The sequence below is a fragment of the Harmonia axyridis genome, chromosome 4 (assembly GCF_914767665.1).
Source record: "Harmonia axyridis chromosome 4, icHarAxyr1.1, whole genome shotgun sequence".
In the NCBI taxonomy this organism is placed as follows: Eukaryota; Metazoa; Arthropoda; class Insecta; order Coleoptera; family Coccinellidae; genus Harmonia; species Harmonia axyridis.
In genome coordinates this window covers 43,575,797-43,596,621 of record NC_059504.1, presented here as the reverse complement: position 1 = coordinate 43,596,621, position 20,825 = coordinate 43,575,797, and the positions used below count along the sequence as shown (strand labels likewise).

Here is a 20,825-nt window from a genome sequence, read left to right as displayed (position 1 = left end):
AATTTGATTTGTTATTGATTTTTTATTGTTTTATATCAATCTATGGTTAGCTTTTTATCGAAAACGGTATTCTCTGATTGTTAAATGTCAATAAGTAATTTTTATTCTATGGCTTTTGTATTTCCGTTGAAATGTAATAAGAATTTGTTTATTCTTTGAATGAGCTGAAAGTGAATAAACTGAAGAATATTTCTTAAAGTAAACTTTCCAAGATGCAGAGGCGAGGTGGCAAACGCATCCGTATGGATGAACCGCCTCCGGAATATGAAAACCCAATGACACCACAAGTGGATACAGAAGGCTATGGATATGCACAACATGGAATGTATCAACAAGATTCTTCGTACAGTGATCATGCTGGTGGTTCTTCAGATGGTATGTTTGAATCACCTCCAACACCTGGTATGAGAAGGGTTACAAGATCGAAAGCAAGAGGCTTGAACAATCCTCCTCCACCTCCCCCGACATACTCTCCTACAACACCAAGCCCTGGGAGAGGTGGACGTAGGGGTAGACCTGCTGGGAGAAAAAATCATGCAGACCATAATACAGAAGATGAAACCTCATTATATAACATAATTCGAAATAGCAAGACATCTTTAACGAATATTGTCGATGATTGGATAGAAACTTATAAAGTGATTATTTGTGTTTGGTAATTTTCATGTATATACTAAACTGTGTATTGTAGGTGAATAGAGAAGCTGCTCTCATATCTTTGATGCAATTTTTCATCAATGCTGCTGGTTGTAAAGGAAGAATAACTCAACAAATGCAAGCTGATATGGAGCATGCTGCTATTATAAGAAAAATGACTGAAGAATTCGATGAAGAATCAGGGGAATATCCTCTCATTATGGCAGGACAGAGTTGGAAAAAATTCAGACAGAATTTTTGTGATTTTGTTCAGACTCTGGTGAAACAGTGTCAATATTCCATAATTTATGACCAATTTCTCATGGATAATGTCATATCTCTTTTGACTGGTTTATCTGATTCCCAAGTGAGTACCAAAATAGGCATATTTACATTTACACGATTCAAATAAATTATGGGGCATTAGAATATTAATTAAGGAATATATGCATGGAAGAAATTTTACTCCAGTGGTTTGTGAAATTTGAGTGTCTAATATAACATCCTCTTAGAATTTTCACATTCTCTAGTTGAAGATCAGGATATTTTATGGTTTTAACTCTTTGATTTGCAAGATTGAAATAATAAAAATTCAATTTTTCTTAGGTTCGGGCATTTCGTCATACAGCTACTTTAGGTGCTATGAAACTAATGACTGCATTAGTAGATGTGGCATTAACTGTTTCTGTGAACTTGGATAATACACAAAGACAATATGAGGCTGAACGTCAGAAAACTAGAGAAAAAAGAGCAAGCGATAGGTTAGAAGCTCTACTTCAAAAGAGACAGGAACTAGAAGAAAATATGGATGAAATTAAAAACATGTTGACATATATGTTCAAATCAGTATTTGTACATAGGTACAGAGATACTTTGCCAGAAATCCGAGCAATTGCGATGACTGAAATAGGTGTATGGATGCATAAGTTTCATGCTAATTTTCTTGACGATTCCTATTTGAAATATATTGGTTGGACTCTTCATGATAAGGTTTGAGTTTTCATTACATTTATTCAGCAGATCATTACAAATTTCTTTTTTATTCAGGTGGGAGAAGTAAGATTAAGGTGCCTCCAGGCATTGCAGCCTTTGTACGCCAGTGAAGAATTGAAAGGAAAATTGGAATTATTTACCAACAAGTTCAAAGATCGTATTGTTGCCATGACTTTGGATAAAGAATATGATGTAGCTGTTCAAGCAGTGAGACTAGTTATATCTATTCTGAAGCATCATCATGAAATTTTGACTGACAAAGACTGCGAGCATGTATATGAATTGGTGAGTGAAACTATATTTAAAATGGGAAGAAAATAATATTTCAAGGAGAATTTTCCTTACCACCTCAGAGAATTTTAAAACTTTTGAGTAATAATAATAAATATTTTCTATCAAATAATATCAACTCATCTTTCGAATTTCATGTCATCACCTATAATCTCTAAGTCAAGACTTTCTGGGGTTGGTCTGCATAAATTTGCTTTAGGCACAATATAAAATTTTTCGGACTTAAAAAAACAATCTTTATCTGTTATATTTAGGTATATTCCTCTCATAGAGCAGTAGCCCAAGCCGCTGGTGAGTTTTTGAATGAACGACTTTTCCAACCGGGTGACATAGATCCTGGTAAGACAAAACGAGGTAAAAGACGATTAGAAAATACCCCGTTCATAAGAGATCTTGTCCAGTTTTTTATTGAATCGGAATTACACGAACATGCAGCTTATTTGGTAGATTCCCTCATTGAGTCAAATACAATGATGAAAGATTGGGAATGTATGACGGATTTATTATTAGAAGAACCGGGTCCTCATGAAGAAGCTTTGGATAATCGTCAAGAAACAAGTCTCATAGAAATTATGGTGTGCTGTGTGAAACAAGCTGCAACTGGTGAAGCTCCAGTTGGTAGAGGGCCTACCAGAAAAATTTCTTCCTTGAGGGAAATTAAGCAGGTATTGTTAAAGATTAATATATGTTTTCAATAATTGCTTTCAATTATATATCGGGTGTCCCAAATTCGTTGTCTAGTGAGGGGATTTCAGAATCCCTTTGAGCTAGAAAAGAATAAATGGCATATTTTCGGGCTCATGAATGAATTTTTATAAAGGGTGTTTTTTATCGAGGTAGTTGGTATTACTGTTCAAGATGGCGACCGATTTAACAGCTGTCAAATGATTTATTCTCAGTTTGGTTTGGCAATTCATCATGAATAGACTCACGCCTGAACAACGCTTGCAAATAGTGCAATTTTATTTCGAAAATAATGGTTCTGTGCGGAATACGTATCGCGCACTACGTCCATTTTATCGTCGAAAAATCGTCCATCAGAGCAGTTAATTCGATTAACCATGGAACGTTTTCGCACCACGTTTACTCTTATTGATAACTCGCATCCCCAGAGACGCCGTACGGTGCGTATAGAAGAAGCTATTGCTGCTGTAGAGCGTAGCATTGAGGAAGACCCGAATGAGTGCTTGCAAAATCCAACTCGTGCAAGAATTGAAGCCAAACGATCATCAAGTAAGGCGTAGATTCGTCGAATGGGCCCAAAATGAGATAGCCGTTGTTTCCGATCTTCATAAGCGAATTTTGTTTAGCGATGAAGCGCACTTCTGGTTGAATGGCTACGTCAACAAACAGAACTGCCGCATTTGGAGTGAAGCTAATCCTCAAGTGTATGTTGAAAAACCGTTACATCCAGAAAAACTGACTGTTTGGTGCGCTTTATGGGCTGGTGGAATCATTGGTCCGTACTTCTTCAAAAACGATGATGGCCAGAACGTTACAGTCAATGGTGATCGGTATAGAGCCATGATTACTAACTTTTTCATTCCTGAATTGAACAACCATGATGTCCAGGAGCTGTGGTTCCAACAAGACGGCGCAACATGTCACACAGCTCGTGCCACAATCGATTGAAGAGTCAATTAAATTTTTGGGGGTATATTTGGATGGTTTTCTTAAATGGTCATATCACATAGATTACCTGTCAGGGAAGCTATGTAGTGTAGGATTTGGAATCAGAACCTTATCAAAGTATTTGAGTCTAAATAATTTAAAAACAGTTTATTTTGCAAATTTTGAATGCCTCTTAAGATATGGAATTATTTTTTGGGGATCAAGCTCAGAGGTCAATAAATTGTTTGTGTTGCAAAAAAGGGTGATGAGGTATATTTTTAAAATGACTTCAATTCAATCATGTAGGGGATTATTTAAGAGAAATAAACTTTTAACAATTTTTGGTATTTATGTATTAGAATGTTTGCTTTTCTTTTTCAAGAACAAAGATATTTTTTCAGTTCACACAATTAAAAGTAATTACCCTTTAAGATCGCAGAACTTACATTATCCTATACATAGGTTATCTCTATCAGAAAAGCACCCATCTTACATGTGTATTAGATTGTACAATAAACTACCTGATAGGATTAAACTGTTGAATGATTTTAAGAATTTTAAGAAAAATGTCAGAGATTATTTGATTTGTTTAGAACCATATTCTCTTTATGATTATTTAAGTTAATTTTAGTATTTTTGTGGATTTTGGCAATTTGACACTATTTCTTTTATGTATAGTACACTGTACAGACATATTATGAAATAAAGAGTATTATTATTATTATTATTATTATTGAAAGACACGTTTGGTGACCGCCTAATTTCACGTTTTGGACCTGTGAATTGGCCTCCAAGATCTTGTGATTTAACACCGCTAGACTACTTTCTGTGGGGCTATGTAAAGTCATTGGTCTATGCGGATAAGCCAGAAACCCTTGACCATTTGGAAGACAACATTCGCCGTGTTATTGCCGATATACGGCCACAAATGTTGGAAAAAGTCATCGAAAATTGGACGTCCAGATTCGACTACATCCGAGCCAGCTGTGGCGGTCATATGCCAGAAATCATATTCAAAATGTAATGCCACAAGATTATCTTGCGGATAAATAAAATTCATGTCAATCGAATAATCCATCGTTGTTTTATTGCAATTTAAAGTTCTATAGCTCTAAAAAAACACCCTTTATAGTACCACTTACGGAAAGATACTCTTAAAATGCCTTGTACAAAATCTAATCAGTAGTGGACACACCTGTATTTCTAGAAATCATTCATATTAGCTTTGTTCTAATACCTAGTGGGTGTTTATAAATTCTTTCAGGCCGGAGAAGATAAACAGAAACTCACTGAGCATTTCATTCAAACACTTCCCTTACTCCTGGACAAATACTCAGCAGATCCTGAGAAATTAGCAAACTTGTTGAGTATCCCTCAATATTTTGACTTGGATTTATATACGAGTGGACGTCAAGAGGGATCTTTACAAGCTCTCTTAGCCAAATTGAAACACATTGTCCAAGTTCATCATGAACCTGAGGTAAGTACCCATTACCATGAATTAATATTGAAAAGTTTTAATGGTCGTATTCTTTCTAGGTATTGGAAACTTTGGCCAAAACGTTAGAGATCCTTTGCACCGAGGGACATTCTATTTATACCAGGTGTGATGTTGCCCGATCAACAATCGTAGATATGATTGTCACCTCTTATAAGGATGCTATTGATGATTGGAGGAACTTGTTACTGGGTGAAGAAACACCTGAAGCAGATGAAATATTCAATGTTCTTAGTTCTCTGAAAAAAGTATCATTATTTTATGCCTGTCATAATTTAAACCAGTGGAGTTTATGGCAGTCACTGTTTCAGGATGTAAAAGTAAGTTACAACAAAAAAAATTTAATTTTCATACTATAGATTTTACTGATTAATATGGAGTCGGAATATTTATTTATGTTTAACGATGTTTCATAATGCTGGAACTAGTTGGGGCATGGTCCATATATCAACTTGGTTACTCTGGTTAGTGAGTTGGTGGTCTGTTTATATCGAATTTCTCAAAAAGCGATGACTATTTCCTCAAACTTCAGTGAAGTATATGTCACCAGAGTAACAGAGTACTTTTATTGTGGTTAGGTTCGGTAACCACGCCCACTCGCCTTGGCAGTTGTCATTTTAATTTGCAGATTATTGTTTATGAACATTTTCTATGACATCTAACACTCAAAAATTTTATTATATTAATTATAAAGCAAATATCCTTCAGAGTCATTAAGAATTTTTCTCTATTTCAGTATCGTAATGAGTTCATTACAGTTCTAAAAACAGTGCTGTAATGAACTCATTACAGCATCGTTTTCAGTTATATTTTTCGTTTTGTGGTTGTCTATACCTATACTGACTTCAAATCCTATCGAATTTCAACAAACAAACAGCGATGATTGTCAATATAATATAATTTGGATATAGTGAAATGATTGGCAACATTATTCGCAATTTCTCTTAATTCTGGTGGTGTTGAATCGATTTCGTCAGATATAATTCACGAATTTAATGCGTAATTGTAAATAATTTCAAAATTCGAAACGTACGATTCATATTCAAATTCCGTAATCTGTCAATTTTCGTAACAGTCAAACCAACTGCCAAGGTACAATACAAAAGTCACTAGGATATATAATCTGAATTTTTTATTGAATTTCGACAATATTTCACAAAATTTGACGGAAATAGAGAAAATATCGTCTAATACTGGTTGCAGAAGGCAATTCCAACACTCATGCGTTCCAAAACTCGCTCCTTCGTCGCTCGTTTTTGAATTTTGCATTCGTGTTGGAATAGGAGCCCATTCTGCAACTTGTTTTTGAATATACTATTAGTTATTTAAATATTAAAAGAGATCAACCATCTATAACCTCCAAAATTCTGACAAAGAAAAATTTGGTTGATCAATGGAAACATTGAAAACAGTAGTAACCACTCCGAAATTCTCGGCGATTTACGGACCATACCCTTAGTTTCTAACCTAACCTAACCTAACAAGTGGTACAAATAACAAATGTTCATTGAACTGCCCTATTTTTTTGTCATTCTAAATTCTATGAAATAAATCCAATTTATTTTGACGTTTTACAGGATGTCGAGAGCCCTCTGCCCCCTGACGCACTCAAGTACTGTATCAGTGCCTGCTTTTACTACCTTCTATGGGGTCTTAGATCCTTGGAAGTTATGCATGAAGGTGGTGGACTGACTGGTTCACCTACACAAGAACTACGTAGCCAACTTGATCAGTTCATTGAAGCATGCCAAAACTTGATACGTTTTTCCTCTGAACCTCTGATCAAAGAAGAATCATACATAAGCTTATGCGATCTGCTGATTGTATTTAGTGAACAACTTTCAGGTTCTGCCTCTTATTTGGCTGATTTGGTTTCCGTTCCTGACCGAAGTTTGCAGCTTTTGCTGAATGAGTTTGTACAGAATTTTGTATTTGTTCCCGAGCAAATAGCCGAACATGATGAGCACCGTATTGAGGAATTACATAAGCGTAGAAACTTCTTAGCAGCTTATTGTAAACTGATTGTTTATAATATAATGCCAACTAAGGCCGCGGCTGATGTGTTCCAGCATTATGTGAAGTATTATAATGAATATGGGGATATTATCAAAGCAACGTTGAGCAAGGCAAGAGAAATCAACAAAGTGAATTGCGCCTTGACGATGTGTCTCAGTATGAATATGATGTACCAAGAAATTCAAAAGACACCCAATAAGAATAATAGACAGAATGAGGAATTTTTCGCATTGAAGGTAATTTTTTTCTTATATCATTTTGCGCGAATGCCTTTATTTTCGAATTTCGAGCCAGAAATTGTTTCGGTTGATTGGGTTTTACTCCCTGATGAATAATTTGAGATCAAAACGAATCCTGTCTGTCCATGTACAAGATAATTCTCAAGTGAAATGTTCTACACTTGAACAATTGAGGCTGAGTTCGTTAATGGCCAAAATACATTTTATGTTTCCAGGATTATATCTATGTGGAATTTTGTTTTTTCAATAATCGAAAAATACCTGTCTGATCAAATTGAAATTTAAAATACATCTCATTAAGAAGGAGATGGAAACTTTGGTTATTAATAAATAAAACATAAACCAATTTAAGTTTAACCAATTTATTATACTTTCTCTAATTCAGATTTATAAAGAGATTTCCAATAAGAGGTTCCATTTTGGATAGATCGCTATCTGTCAGCTGTCATTTTTTGACATTTGACAAGTGAAAACTAAGATGCATAGGTTGATTCTATGCATCTTAGTAAAAACTACGCCAAAAACTTAGGTGTGCTGGTTTCCAGGGTTGGCATAGCTCATTATGATAATTTAAAATGGCTATATCTTTTCATCTAGGCTGAATCAGAAAAAATGGTGAAGGAAAAAGTTTTCCTTTTGACCTCAAAAATCTATAGTTGAAATATATGTACAATATGTCAAAGACTCACCCTGTATACATCTATCAAATCATATTCCGTCTCACATACTTCATCTACCTTCTACTATTTTATCTAAAACTTCAACATTATGTTCTATGTACAGGGTGGGCCAATAAGCGAGGTAAGCGGCTATATCTCAGGATCCACTCATCGTAGAGACTTGCGGTAAAAAATTTTAGGACTAAAGAATACAAGAGAACACACTGGAAATTATTTTGAAGTTCATACCTCTACCGCTAGGGGGCGTAATAGCTACCGTCTAGTAGAAAAATGAATTTTACTCGAGAATGTTTCATATGAAGTTGAAGAAAAAATATCATCACTGTAATCCTTGGAAAATTCTCTATCTTTTTGAATTGTCACTTTCGATTTTACGACATCAAATAAGGGTAGGAGAAAGGGAGAAATCTGACTGATAGCAATGCCTGTAACTTCAGTTTGGCTCAACATTTTTGAGCAAATTAGATCTCATCTGAAAGATAATATCTTGTTGATTGAGGACACAATATAGTTATGATAAATTTGTTTTTGCTGCTTTCGATAGGGGCGCTAAGTCAGAAGTTCATTGTTTTGTTCATTTTACTCCGAAATTTCAAATGTAATGATAGGATTTTCTTAACAGAAACAGAAGTTCCATCAAATTTGCATGAAAAAACCTGAAGGTCGCAAAGCGATAATTTCAGGCGTTCTGAAGTTATGGCCGAAAGAAGACATCCTTCAACTGATGCACTGCGAAAAACCTTATTGTGTCTTTAAGTTCTAACAGAAACAGAAATCCCATCAAATTTGTATGAAAAAACCAAAATGTCGCAAAGCGATAGCTCCAGGCGTTCTGGAATTATGACCGAAAAAAGAAATTCTTCAACTGATGCACTGAAAAACTATATTGTGTCTTCTTTCGGCCATAACTCCAGAACGCCTGAAACTATCGCTTTGCGACCTGCAAGTTTTTTCGTTCAAATTTGATGAAATTTCTGTTTCTGTTAAGAAAATCCTATCATTACATTTGAAATTTAGGAGTAAAATGAATAAAACAATGAACTTCTGACTTGGCGCCCCTTATGGAAAGCATCAAAAACAAGTTTATCATGAGTATATTTTGTCCTCAATCAACAAGATATTATCTCTCAGACGAAATCTAATTTGCTCAAAAATGTTGAGCCAAACTTAAGTTACAGGTATTTCAATCAGACAGATTTCTCCCTTTCCCCTACCCTTATTTGATGTCGTAAAATCGAAAGTGACAATTCAAAAAGATAGAGAATTTTCCAAGGATTACAGTGATGATCTTTTTTCTTCAACTTCATATGAAACATTTTCGAGTAAAATTCATTTTTCTACTCGACGATAGCTATTACGCCCCCTAGCGGTACAGGTATAAACTTCAAACAATATCCGGTGTGTTTTCTTGTACACTTTAGTGGTCAAAATTTTTACCGCAAGTCTCTACGATGAGTGGATCCTGAGATATAGCCGCTTACCTCGCTTATTTGCCCACCCTGTACATAAAATTGAATAGTACCCAGGAACTTTACATATATATTTTTTAAATTTCTACAGGAATTGGCGAAGCGTTTTGCTTTATCGTTTGGCTTGGATGCTGTTAAGAATCGAGAAGCAATCACAGCACTCCATCGAGCTGGTATATTATTTGCTGTAACAGGTTCAGAAGCTCCAGATGATCCTACTGGACCACCACCTAATCTGTCCTTTTTGGAAATATTATCAGAATTCACAAATAAATTATTGAAACAAGATAAAAGGGTTGTATTAGCATTTTTGGACCGAAGAATACATACAGGTGAGTTTGAGTGAAGCACAACTTATAAAGGGTGTTTTTTTAGAGCTATAGAACTTTAAATTGCAATAAAGCAACGATTGATTATTCGATTGACATGAATTTTATTTATCCGCAAGATCATCTTGTGGCATTACATTTTAAATATGATTTCTGGCATATGACCGCCACGGCTGGCTCGGATGTAGTCCAATCTGGACGTCCAATTTTCGATGACTTTTTCCAACATTTGTGGCCGTATATCGGCAATAACACGGCGAATGTTGTCTTCCAAATGGTCAAGGGTTTGTGGCTTATTCGTATAGACCAATGACTTTACATAGCCCCACAGAAAGTAGTCTAGCGGTGTTAAATAACAAGATCTTGGAGGCCAATTCACAGGTCCAAAACGTGAAATTAGGCGGTCACCAAAGGTGTCTTTCAATAAATCGATTGTGGCACGAGCTGTGTGACATGTTGCGCCGTCTTGTTGGAACCACAGCTCCTGGACATCATGGTTGTTCAATTCAGGAATGAAAAAGTTAGTAATCTGGCTCTATACCGATCACCATTGACTGTAACGTTCTGGCCATCATCGTTTTTGAAGAAGTACGAACCAATGATTCCACCACCCCATAAAGCGCACCAAACAGTCAGCTTTTCTGAATGTAACGGTGTTTCGACATACACTTGAGGATTAGCTTCACTCCAAATGCGGCAGTTTTGTTTGTTGACGTAGCCATTCAACCAGAAGTGCGCTTCATCGCTAAATGAAATAAAAAGGACGTAGTGTGCGATACGTATTCCGCACAGAACCATTATTTTCGAAATAAAATTGCACTATTTGCAAGCGTTGTTCAGGCGTGAGTCTACTCATGATGAATTGCCAAACCAAACTGAGAATAAATTACTTGACAGCTGTCAAATCGGTCGCCATCTTGAACAGTAATGCCAACTTAAAGTTATATACCTCGAAAAAAAACACCCTATACATATTTTCATGTTTAATACGGTGATAAGGTGAAATAAATATCCAAATGTTCTTAATTTTTTTAAGGAATGCCAAGTTCTAGAGGGGAAGATTGGCAACCTTTGTTGTTATATAGAAATTCTTTGCTTCATGGGGAATCTGATGCTTTACCAACAACCAGCAAAAGGGCCTACGGCAGGAAAAGAAAAGATCCCGAGTCAGAGCCTGAACAAGAAGACGAACATTTGTCTGATCAGGAATTTCCAGGTTGTTTATATGGTTGAACTGAATTTCTCAATTCGAATTATAAATAGTATAATTAGGGTGTTGCATTTTTTATATTTATAATTGAAATTATTTATACAATGATTTATTCATATTATTGTGACTCTTTGACAGGGAAATCTTCTTTATTCCAGTAAAACTCAATGTTTTCTTGTTGAATTCTGTTAAAAAAAAGCATTATTTTATTGGAATACAATGAGAAATTTTTTGAATGATGAAATATTTTCAGAACAAAATTTTTCATCAATCAAATTATTTGTATCTGTTGATATTATTGCAATGTTGCTATCATGCCAATATCTCATAAGCTATAACAAAAAATAAATGTTTAAATTTCTTGATTGAAATATTTAGTTTTGTACAAGATAGATATTGAACCAAAATTCAAATATTCACAATAATATTTCAAAACTGGAAATTTTACCCATGAAAATATTTCAAATTGAAATAATTTTAATATTTCAAATTGAAATAATTTTAATATTTCAAATTGAAATAATTTTAATCTATATGAAGGTATCTATGGCAAAATTTCAAGTTTCCATATTTTCAGTTTGTAGATGATTATCTCATAATTTAGCAGGTATTGCTTCAATCAGAGAAGAAATAATTGTAAGACACTTTTGAAAAGTGCTGGTTAATGCGACATTATTGTTTTATGTAATTCATAATTTTATATTTACCTTTAATGAAATGAATAAAAGTATTTTTAATATTTATTTCTCCATTTATTCCTTCAACCTGCGAAAAAATGTTTGAAAATAAAAAATGATAGAGTAGTGTAGTATTGGACCAAAGTTTCTTTCAACATTTTCGTAGACTATCAGTGGCCCACCAAAAAAAAAGATCTAGAAGAAAGAAGCGGGCACTGCTCCAGAAAAAAAATCACCCTGTAGATGTATCTATAACAAATTTTAGTTGAATATCTTGTGAAGAGCAGGTGCTATATGAGAAAAAAAAACTTAAAAAAATCAAACTTTAAAACCCTATATCTCGAAACCAAGCTGTATGCGCTCCCTTGTTTATGGGACTTATTTTTTCTTATAATGACCGGAGGACTCGCATTTTCGTTTGACCTCCAATTTAGGAACATCCTATATATTAAACCCTTATACAGGTGATTGACCGCGATGGCCTATTTAAGACGTTTAAGGAAAACTAATCATAATTTTGTGCTGAAAATTTGCGTGTTAGGGTTTCGTCCTAAAATATTTTCATATCTCCATAACTTAAGGTTATACCGAAAACAGTCTACTACTTTCTTATTTCTAATGACACACCCATTATATATATTGCATCGTTGCCACTATTTTTTTTATAAGAATCCCACTAACTCGTGAACCGTTGAGTTTTTATCCAAGTTAAAAAAAAAATAAGCTATCTAAAGGTGCAATAATATACTGGATGTACCATTTGAAAGAAGAAAGTAGTAGTCTATTTCCGGTATAACCGGAAGTTCAAGAGATCTGAAAATATATATTAGGGAGAAACTCTAATATGCAAATTTTCAGCACAACATTACGATTAGTTTTCCATAAACGTCTAATAGGCCATCGAGGAAAATCATCCTGTATATCTTAGGTGTATAATTTTACTTCCGCCGTTTTGCAATAGATGGCTGTAGCGGTGAGTTGTAGTCGGAATAAATAGATCGCAGATGTCATACAATCAAAGATTAATCCCTAATCTTTGCATACAATAAGCTTAGCTATTTGTAAACACAACGCCATCAAAATATCAGTTGATTTGTGTCTGCATTATACCTAAAGTTATTCTCGATTAAACATGTCAGGGACCGTATTCTCGACAAGTGATCTTTCAAAACGTACCTATACGTTCATTCAGAGTTCAGAGCACTGAAAGAACGTATACGTTTTGAAAGATCACTTGTCGAGAATAAGGTCCCTGCTTACGAACCAAATTCTCGTCATTTGCGGGAGGTTTTAATTTTCTGTTTGAAATGTGTAGCTGAAGCTCATTGAATGCTCAAATTCTAATCCTAACACCAATTTCAGGTTCGCAAAATGGGTTCATTACTATAATCCCAAGCGCAGAAAATCATGGGGATATCCCGGCCATGCTTCCAGTCGAAGGCCAAACCGAATATTCACGGTTCCAAGGTCATGCTCAGTCTGTATTTGGTGGGATCAGCTTGGCGTAGTGTATTATGAGTAGTTAAAACCGACTGAAAAAATCACATGCGATCGTTATCGAACGCAATTGATACGTATGAGCCGATGTTTGAAAGACAAACGGCCGCAGGATAAAGTGATTTTACAGCATGACAATGCTCTACCCCATGTTGCGAAAGTGGTCAAGACATACTTGGAAACGTTGAAATGGGAAATCTTACCCCACCTGCCGTATTCTCCAGACGATGCTCCTTCTGACGATCACTTGTTTCGATCAATGGCACACGTCCTGGCTGTCCAGCACTCCCGGTCATATACATATAATATGAAGAAGTAAAAATTGGATCGATTCGTGATTCGCTCCAAAAGATGATCAGTTTTTTTAACCCGGGAATCGTACGCTGTCCGAAAGATGTGAGAAAGTAGTGACCAGCGATGAACAATACTTTTATTGAATCATAAATGAATAAATATTTTCTTCACAATAAAGCCTCGAATTTTGAAGTGGAAGCAAAGTTGTACGCCTTGGGGTAATCTTGGTATTAATTCAGATTAGTTTTACTTTGTTGGTAATTTTGGATGAATAATGAACATTTTGATTTGATTAATTCCTGGTACGTTTTTTATGTAAGGTGTTGAATTATTGAACATACAAAGAAAAATAAGAGATTCCTTGGAAAATTATAAGAAAAAAATTCTGAATATACTGGGTGTGCCATTCGAAATGAGAAAGTATAATATAACTTTTTCCGTTATAATCGTAAGTTGAAAATGAAATGAAAATTTTCAGCGCGAAATCTTGATTCGTTTTACATAAACGTTTAATAGGCCATCGCGGTGAATTATCCTATATGTGTATCTGTAGGTATACAGTGTCACTCCATTTTTTCTCCATTAAAAAAGGGTTCGTAGGGGTTGAAAGTTGTGAATGAACAAAACTGTGATGGTTGACTTTCATTCGGTGACAAATTTCATCAGGTACCATCCTCTCAAAGTAAATGAGCCATGACAAAGTGCACATACTGAAAACCTTTTTGAACTAACTAATTTTTCAAAAAAAAAAAAATTTTTTTTCTTGAACATTTCTGCACGACTGTAAAGAAGATACAAAGACCTTGCCAAAAAAGTACCACATGATCCACTCTTTCTCTATTAAAAAAATTGATGGGGAAGGCACAGGGTGCCATCCTTCAAAAATGCATAAAAATTTGGTAAAAGTGAAACAAAAATTGACCTGTTTCAGGATTTTGTTGCCAAATATTTTTCTTCTGAGAAAGTGAATTTGTTCCATAATTTTGACGCGCACTGTAACGGGTGTTTTTTTTCCAGGTATATAACTTTGAGTTGGCATTACTGTTCAAGATGGCGACCGATTTAACAGCTGTCAGGTGATTTATTCTCAATTTGGTTTGGCAATTCATCATGAATACACTCACGCCTGAACAACGCTTGCAAATAGTGCAATTTCATTTCGAAAATAATGGTTCTGTGCGGAATACGTATCGCGCACTACGTCCATTTTATTTTGTTTAGCGATGAAGCGCACTTCTGATTGAATGGCTACGTCAACAAACAAAACTGCCGCATTTGTAGTGAAGCCAATCCTCAAGTGTATGTCGAAACACCGTTACATCCAGAAAAACTGACTGTTTTGTGCGCTTTATGGGCTGATGGAATCATTGGTCCGTACTTCTTCAATAACGATGATGGCCAGAACGTTACAGTCAATGGTGATCGGTATAGAGCCATGATTACTAACTTTTCCATTCCTGAATTGAACAACCATGATGTCCAGGAGCTACGGTTCCAACAAGACGGCGCAACATGTCACACAGCTCGTGCCACAATCGATTTATTGAAAGACACGTTTGGTGACCGCCTAATTTCACGTTTTGGACCTGTGAATTGGCCTCCAAGATCTTGTGAGTTAACACCGCTAGACTACTTTCTGTGGGGCTATGTAAAGTCATTGGTCTATGCGGATAAGCCAGAAACCCTTGACCATTTGGAAGACAACATTCGCCGTGTTATTGCCGATATACGGCCACAAATGTTGGAAAAAGTCATCGAAAATTGGACGTCCAGATTGGACTACATCCGAGCCGGCCGTGGCGGTCATATGCCAGAAATCATATTTAAAATGTAATGCCCCAAGATTATCTTGCGGATAAATAAAATTCATGTCAATCGAATAATCCATCGTTGTTTAATTGCAATTTAAAGTTCTATAGCTCTAAAAAAAACACCCTTTATAATTATTTATTATGACGGACTTTAGGTTCCCTCTGAAGGGCGACCTAAATTTTTGTTCCACAACAATCTTTCACATAGCATGAATTCGAGTATTGTGAATATATCAATCGTTAGGAACCATAATATTTTTGACGAAAATTTACGTTCTGGTGACTCGACAACGCAGTAGAAGAGACGAAATACGTGCGTGAGTGAAGTGAATTCGGCCGCTTGTATTAGTTCGTTGATAAATGGGCCTCATTTGCCGCCTCGACAATTTGTAGACATTTAGGAAAGACACTTTTTTTCGCTCGTAAATCTTTCTTTTAATAGCTACGGAATGTACGGGATGCCAAAGTCATTAGCTGAGCACTCGAATCTTTTGTTTTTCTTCTGAATTTATTATGTTTCACGTGAGCTGGGATGCAAATAAACACAATTTTGGTACTTGTATCACAAACAGCATTATTTTAATGCCGAGTGCCAGTCGTGGGACTGTGGAGGTGTAGAACGGTTCAATCTTTCAGGAGAATTATTTTAATTAATGCTGAATGAAGATGTTTGAATGAAGGGTGTTTCATAATACAGGGTGAGTCGGGAGGAACGGGCCAAACTCCAGGAGCGTATTGTACACGTGAAAATAATTAAAAAAAACTCATATGTTCTTATACGATTCTCATTTGTTTTCGAGATACAGTGTGTTAAAGTTAGAAATTTTTTTCAAGTTTTTCTCTTATATACAATTCACAAGATATTCAACTGAAATGTGGCATAAATATTATCACTGATAGTTCATATATCATGTGACATGTCAATTTCGATAGCAAATCTACAGGGTGATTATTTCTCTGGAACACTGTCCACTCTGTTTTCCTCCAGAACTTTTTTTTTTGGTGAGCCACTGTTACTTATTGTAGAAAAAATGAAAAAAAATCTTTGTTGACCTACTTAGCTTTATATAGTCTCTTGTAGTTTTGTCGTATCTGCTACCGGTTTCGAGAAAAAAATTTTGAACAATTCTCTCGAAATCCTGAGAAAAATCCAAATTGCCATGAAAAATCCAGTTACTAAGCTGTGGTGAATAAATTCATTATTAGTTTTTATGGTTATTTTCCCGATCTGTAGCAATGATTCATAAAGATCCGATAAACTGGTAAACGAGCTCCTAAATCATAACAAAAAATGTTCTCAAACTTTAACACACTGTATCTCGAAAACAAATGAGAATCGTATAAGAACATATGAGTTTTTTTGAATCATTTTCACGTGTAGGTACAATACGCTCCTGGAGTTTGGCCTGTTACTCCCGACTCACCCTGTATATGCGCAGAACTTGAGGATGTGATAGCTCGTCCAAAAATATAAAGAAAAGTTTCGATTTCAATCTTGAGTTTTGATGAATTTGAGTTGTCCAAGTTCATGATTTTCTTATAAACACCCAGTACAATTTTGGTCCAAGCTGCAAATAGTCTTATAATAATACGTATTTGTGAAATCGAAAAAGAAAAACAATTTTTAGAAAAAAGCTTTTTCTGCTGGAATATTCGAAAAAATGTGAGTCCTCATCGCCACCATTTTTTTATAAGAATCCCAATAACTCATGAACCGTTGAGTTTTCACCCAAGGTATGGCTTATTGCCGAAATTGCCACCAAAAAAGCTATCTAATGATGCAATAATATACTGGGTGTGCCATTAGAAATAAGGAAGTAGTAGTCTGTTTCCGGAATGACCGGAAGTTGTAGAGATCTGAAAAAATTTTAGGGACAAAGATCATTGTCTCAAACCTCAATACGCAAATTTTCAGCTCAAAATTATGATTAGTTTTCCATAAACGACTAATAGGCCATCCCGGTGAATCACCCTGTATAAAATGGGTCTGGAAACGATTTGTTTTCAAGATACCCATGTTGAAGTTCAAGTTTTTTCTCATAGCACCTTCCCTTTAGAAGATATTTAACTTAAATTTGGCATAGATATTCCAATTTAAGATTTTCAACATCGATAGGGTGATATTTTTTCTAGAAGAATGCTCGCTTCTTTCCGCCAGAACTTTTTTTTGGTGAACCACTGGTAGTTCAGAAAAATATAAAAAGAAACACTGATCCAGTACTACACTTTATGGTGTCTTGTCGGTTCTCGTCAAACAATTCTTCAGTAATCCTTAGGAAAATTCAAATTATTATAAGATTCAGTGAGCTGTGATGAATAAATAATTAATTAAGTTTTAGTTCAGTTTAGTTTTAGTACTTATTTACCCAATCTGTAGAGAAGATCAATAAAGATTCGATAAACTATTATATTCATCACAAAAAAGTAGGACCACAAGAAACACCTTATACCTTGACAACAAAGCATTTGCGGACCCATGTATAGGACATTCTATTATATTATTCAAGGAATTTTTCATTTTTCTTTGTACGTTCAATTTAGGAACAATCGAATGGTATGAACAAAAAAAAATGCTATTATTTCGAGTAATTTTTGGTTCGAACTTCGTTATCAATCCATTCATATTCATATTACAGAAATGAGTAAACATTGTCGTCAAAATTTTTTCTCGATTACCCCTTCCCCAAGAAAGAAGAGAACTACGCCTTTGACTCTCAATACAATGACTTTTATCAGTTTCTTGGAACAATTTTCTAAAATGATTTCATTTGTTCATTATTGAAAATGCTTCCATCCGTCGTTAGACAAAAAATTAAATCAAATTTGGTTGCGGTTGATACTTCATCGATCCACTAACCTAGTTCAACAATCCTAAATCCTATCATTTAGTTTCGAAGGCTAAAATCATAATTTATTAAAAACTAAACATAGTGTTGTTAACCGCCCTCTTCCAGACTATAGTATAGACAGATATTCGACAAAAATATAAGAGAATGAAGTTTAGCGGTTCCTATATTCGAATCTAGACAAATTATGGGCGCAAATAGAGGAAGGAGAACAGTATAGGTATTTTTAAATCTGGATCTTTACAGCCCATAAAACCGGAGACTGGCTATTACAGAGACTTATGGATTCTTTTTGGTCAGGCGATAAAATAAATAAGTCTACTTAGGAGAGACCTTCTGCATGACCTGAAAAAATAGTGTTATAATTCAGTCAGAAAATTCTCACTAGGTACTTTTTGTAGATAAGTCACTAATTTATTATTGCCATCGTGGATTTTATACGTTTCACGACCTTTCTAATTCTAGAATTTGAACTTCCATGAACTTGCTAGAACTTTTAGTCAATGATCGATAGTTTTGTCGGTATCTGGGAAAAAGCTTTATTAGCAAAAACAAGTGGAAACAGCTGCCAGAAAATGGCTTTTGTTTCGGTTGCACATTTGATTTCGAAAATATGAAGAGCATGTATCTACCTAATTTGCTTAGAAAGCATCTCGAGCACTTTGAGACTTAAAGAAAAAAAGCTTCAAGTATCCCTAATTTCTTTTTACGAAATAATAAGATATCAGGAAATAGATCATAGATATCTTGATTCATTATCGACTTACAGGGCGTTTCTGAAAAATGATTACTTATATTGATTGATATCTGTAGGTATCGTATAAACCATGAAAATTTCTGAAAAAAACGTTTTAAAATTTTTCGAATATCTCGAGAAAAAACTCATCTTGAAAGCGATAATAAACTCATGAACCGTAAAAGGGTCTAATTTTTTGCTGTCGTGTCGATTTTAAACAAAAGTGAGAAGAGTATTGGTTCATTTCATGGAAAAATTTTCGTTCTTCGTCTTTGAGAGAATTCTGAAATTTTAAGTTAATTACCTCCAGTACCTCCTAATATCTAGGCCCTTGTTGAAAGTATCTTGTAATTCTGCCATCATAGTACCACTTTTTAGTTTCATTGAGCTGTTTTCTGAGTTCTGACTGAATTCTGTTCAAGGTGACTTCACGACATTAATTTCTAAATTTTTGGGTTTTATAAGAATAAAAATCCGAAAATATTCTTTGAACGGTTTCAAATTTGATGTTTTTTTTATTAAATGGATTCGGTCTGTATCTGATGGAAAGATGGAAATTCATTATCAAATTCATCAAATTATCAAATAAATCATTCCTATAAATTTTTGGAAATTGATTTAATTTTTCTTCACTTGCAATAATTGAGTAAATAACCTTCTCAGTAGTTAATTATACTCAAAACATTCAGCTTGAATCTGTTCGAAGTAAACCCATATATACTACGAAATTCATAATTCAAGATTAATTGTTTAAAACCCATTGTTTACACTCAAATTATCTTTTTATCTTGCATCAAATCAAAATAACATGTTTCATTCAATGTCTGAACGACTAACAAGTGAAAAAATGATATTTGAAAACATTATTTTGAATGAAATGATATGTTTGAATACAGAGATGAGTGTTTGTTGGTAGCACAGCCGGGTTTAGTAAACATAAAGCTCTTAAATGACAGTTTTCAAAATAAGTGCTAAACATTTCACGAGGTGTTTGTTTTGAAATGGTCGCACCAACTAGTCAACAGCTCATAATCCTGTGTGGCTTTGCTACTCGAGAAGTTTTAACTATTTTATTTCCCTCGTTTATTTGGCAATATAATTCTAATTGTATTATTGTCGCAGTATTTCATTTTTTATTAGGTATTGCGTGTTCGTTCCAGGAAATGAAGTTCTATCATTTTTTACCTATGTGTGATATGGGAATTTTAAGCAGAAATTGGTTTTAAATTATATGGGCCTGATGCTGCAGAATTCCTTGTGAAAATTAATTCTCTTCTAGTTATTTATTCGACTGTCATAGCTCGAATGTTTTCGAAGCAAATAGACTTGAATTTTCAGTGCATATATTTTATCAGAGAACATACAAGTTTTTTGCTCAATAGGCCTTTTTGCCTATGATGCAATTTCGTCTGATTTTTTGTTTCTTCGAGAACATTGAAAAAATGTCATTTGTCGATTAATTTTAATTATCAAATTTTGGCAAAGAACCAAAATTTTATTGAAACATGCAAAAAATTTTCCATAAAGAATTCGACAGACATTGACAGTTTTATGTTTATTTTATGTATACATAAGGGTACATTAATTTTTTTACTCAAAATGGGACGCGGTTTATTTGAATTTGTGAGTTCGTTCACTTCAAACAACCCTTCAAAATTTCATGTAATTTTAATATTCCTAGAGCAGTACTCAGATTATTGAGTTTTCCTTTAGACTAATTCAGTGTAATGAATTCAATTTTTACCACTCTCTGAACATTCTTTCACTACTAGCGGCCTTTCTATAGTTATTTGAGGGCATTCGATGAGCCTCAGCAGCAGATTTCACTATATTAAATCAGAAAATTAAAACCTTCCGTAAATGGGATATTTTTTGATCTCTCTCGCGCATTTGATGTACTTGACTTTTCATTCATAATAAGTAAATGCTATAATCTAGGGTTTCGAGGTATTTTCCTTGATTGGTTATCAAGTTTCTTAACTGACAGAACAA

General features: G+C 34.6%; 1 protein-coding gene across 1 annotated transcript; it reads left to right on the top strand.

Annotated features, from left to right (window-relative positions):
* Positions 1-84: 84 nt before the first annotated feature.
* LOC123678528 (cohesin subunit SA-1) lies at positions 85-11,152 on the top strand. Its single transcript, XM_045615599.1, has 10 exons — positions 85-638; positions 692-1,003; positions 1,243-1,626; positions 1,684-1,914; positions 2,175-2,585; positions 4,796-5,011; positions 5,071-5,349; positions 6,607-7,281; positions 9,525-9,765; positions 10,799-11,152. The coding sequence occupies exons 1-10, from the start codon at positions 213-215 to the stop codon at positions 10,993-10,995; spliced, it is 3,372 nt and encodes a 1,123-aa protein (XP_045471555.1). The 5' UTR covers positions 85-212; the 3' UTR covers positions 10,996-11,152.
* The last annotated feature ends 9,673 nt before the right edge of the window (positions 11,153-20,825 follow it).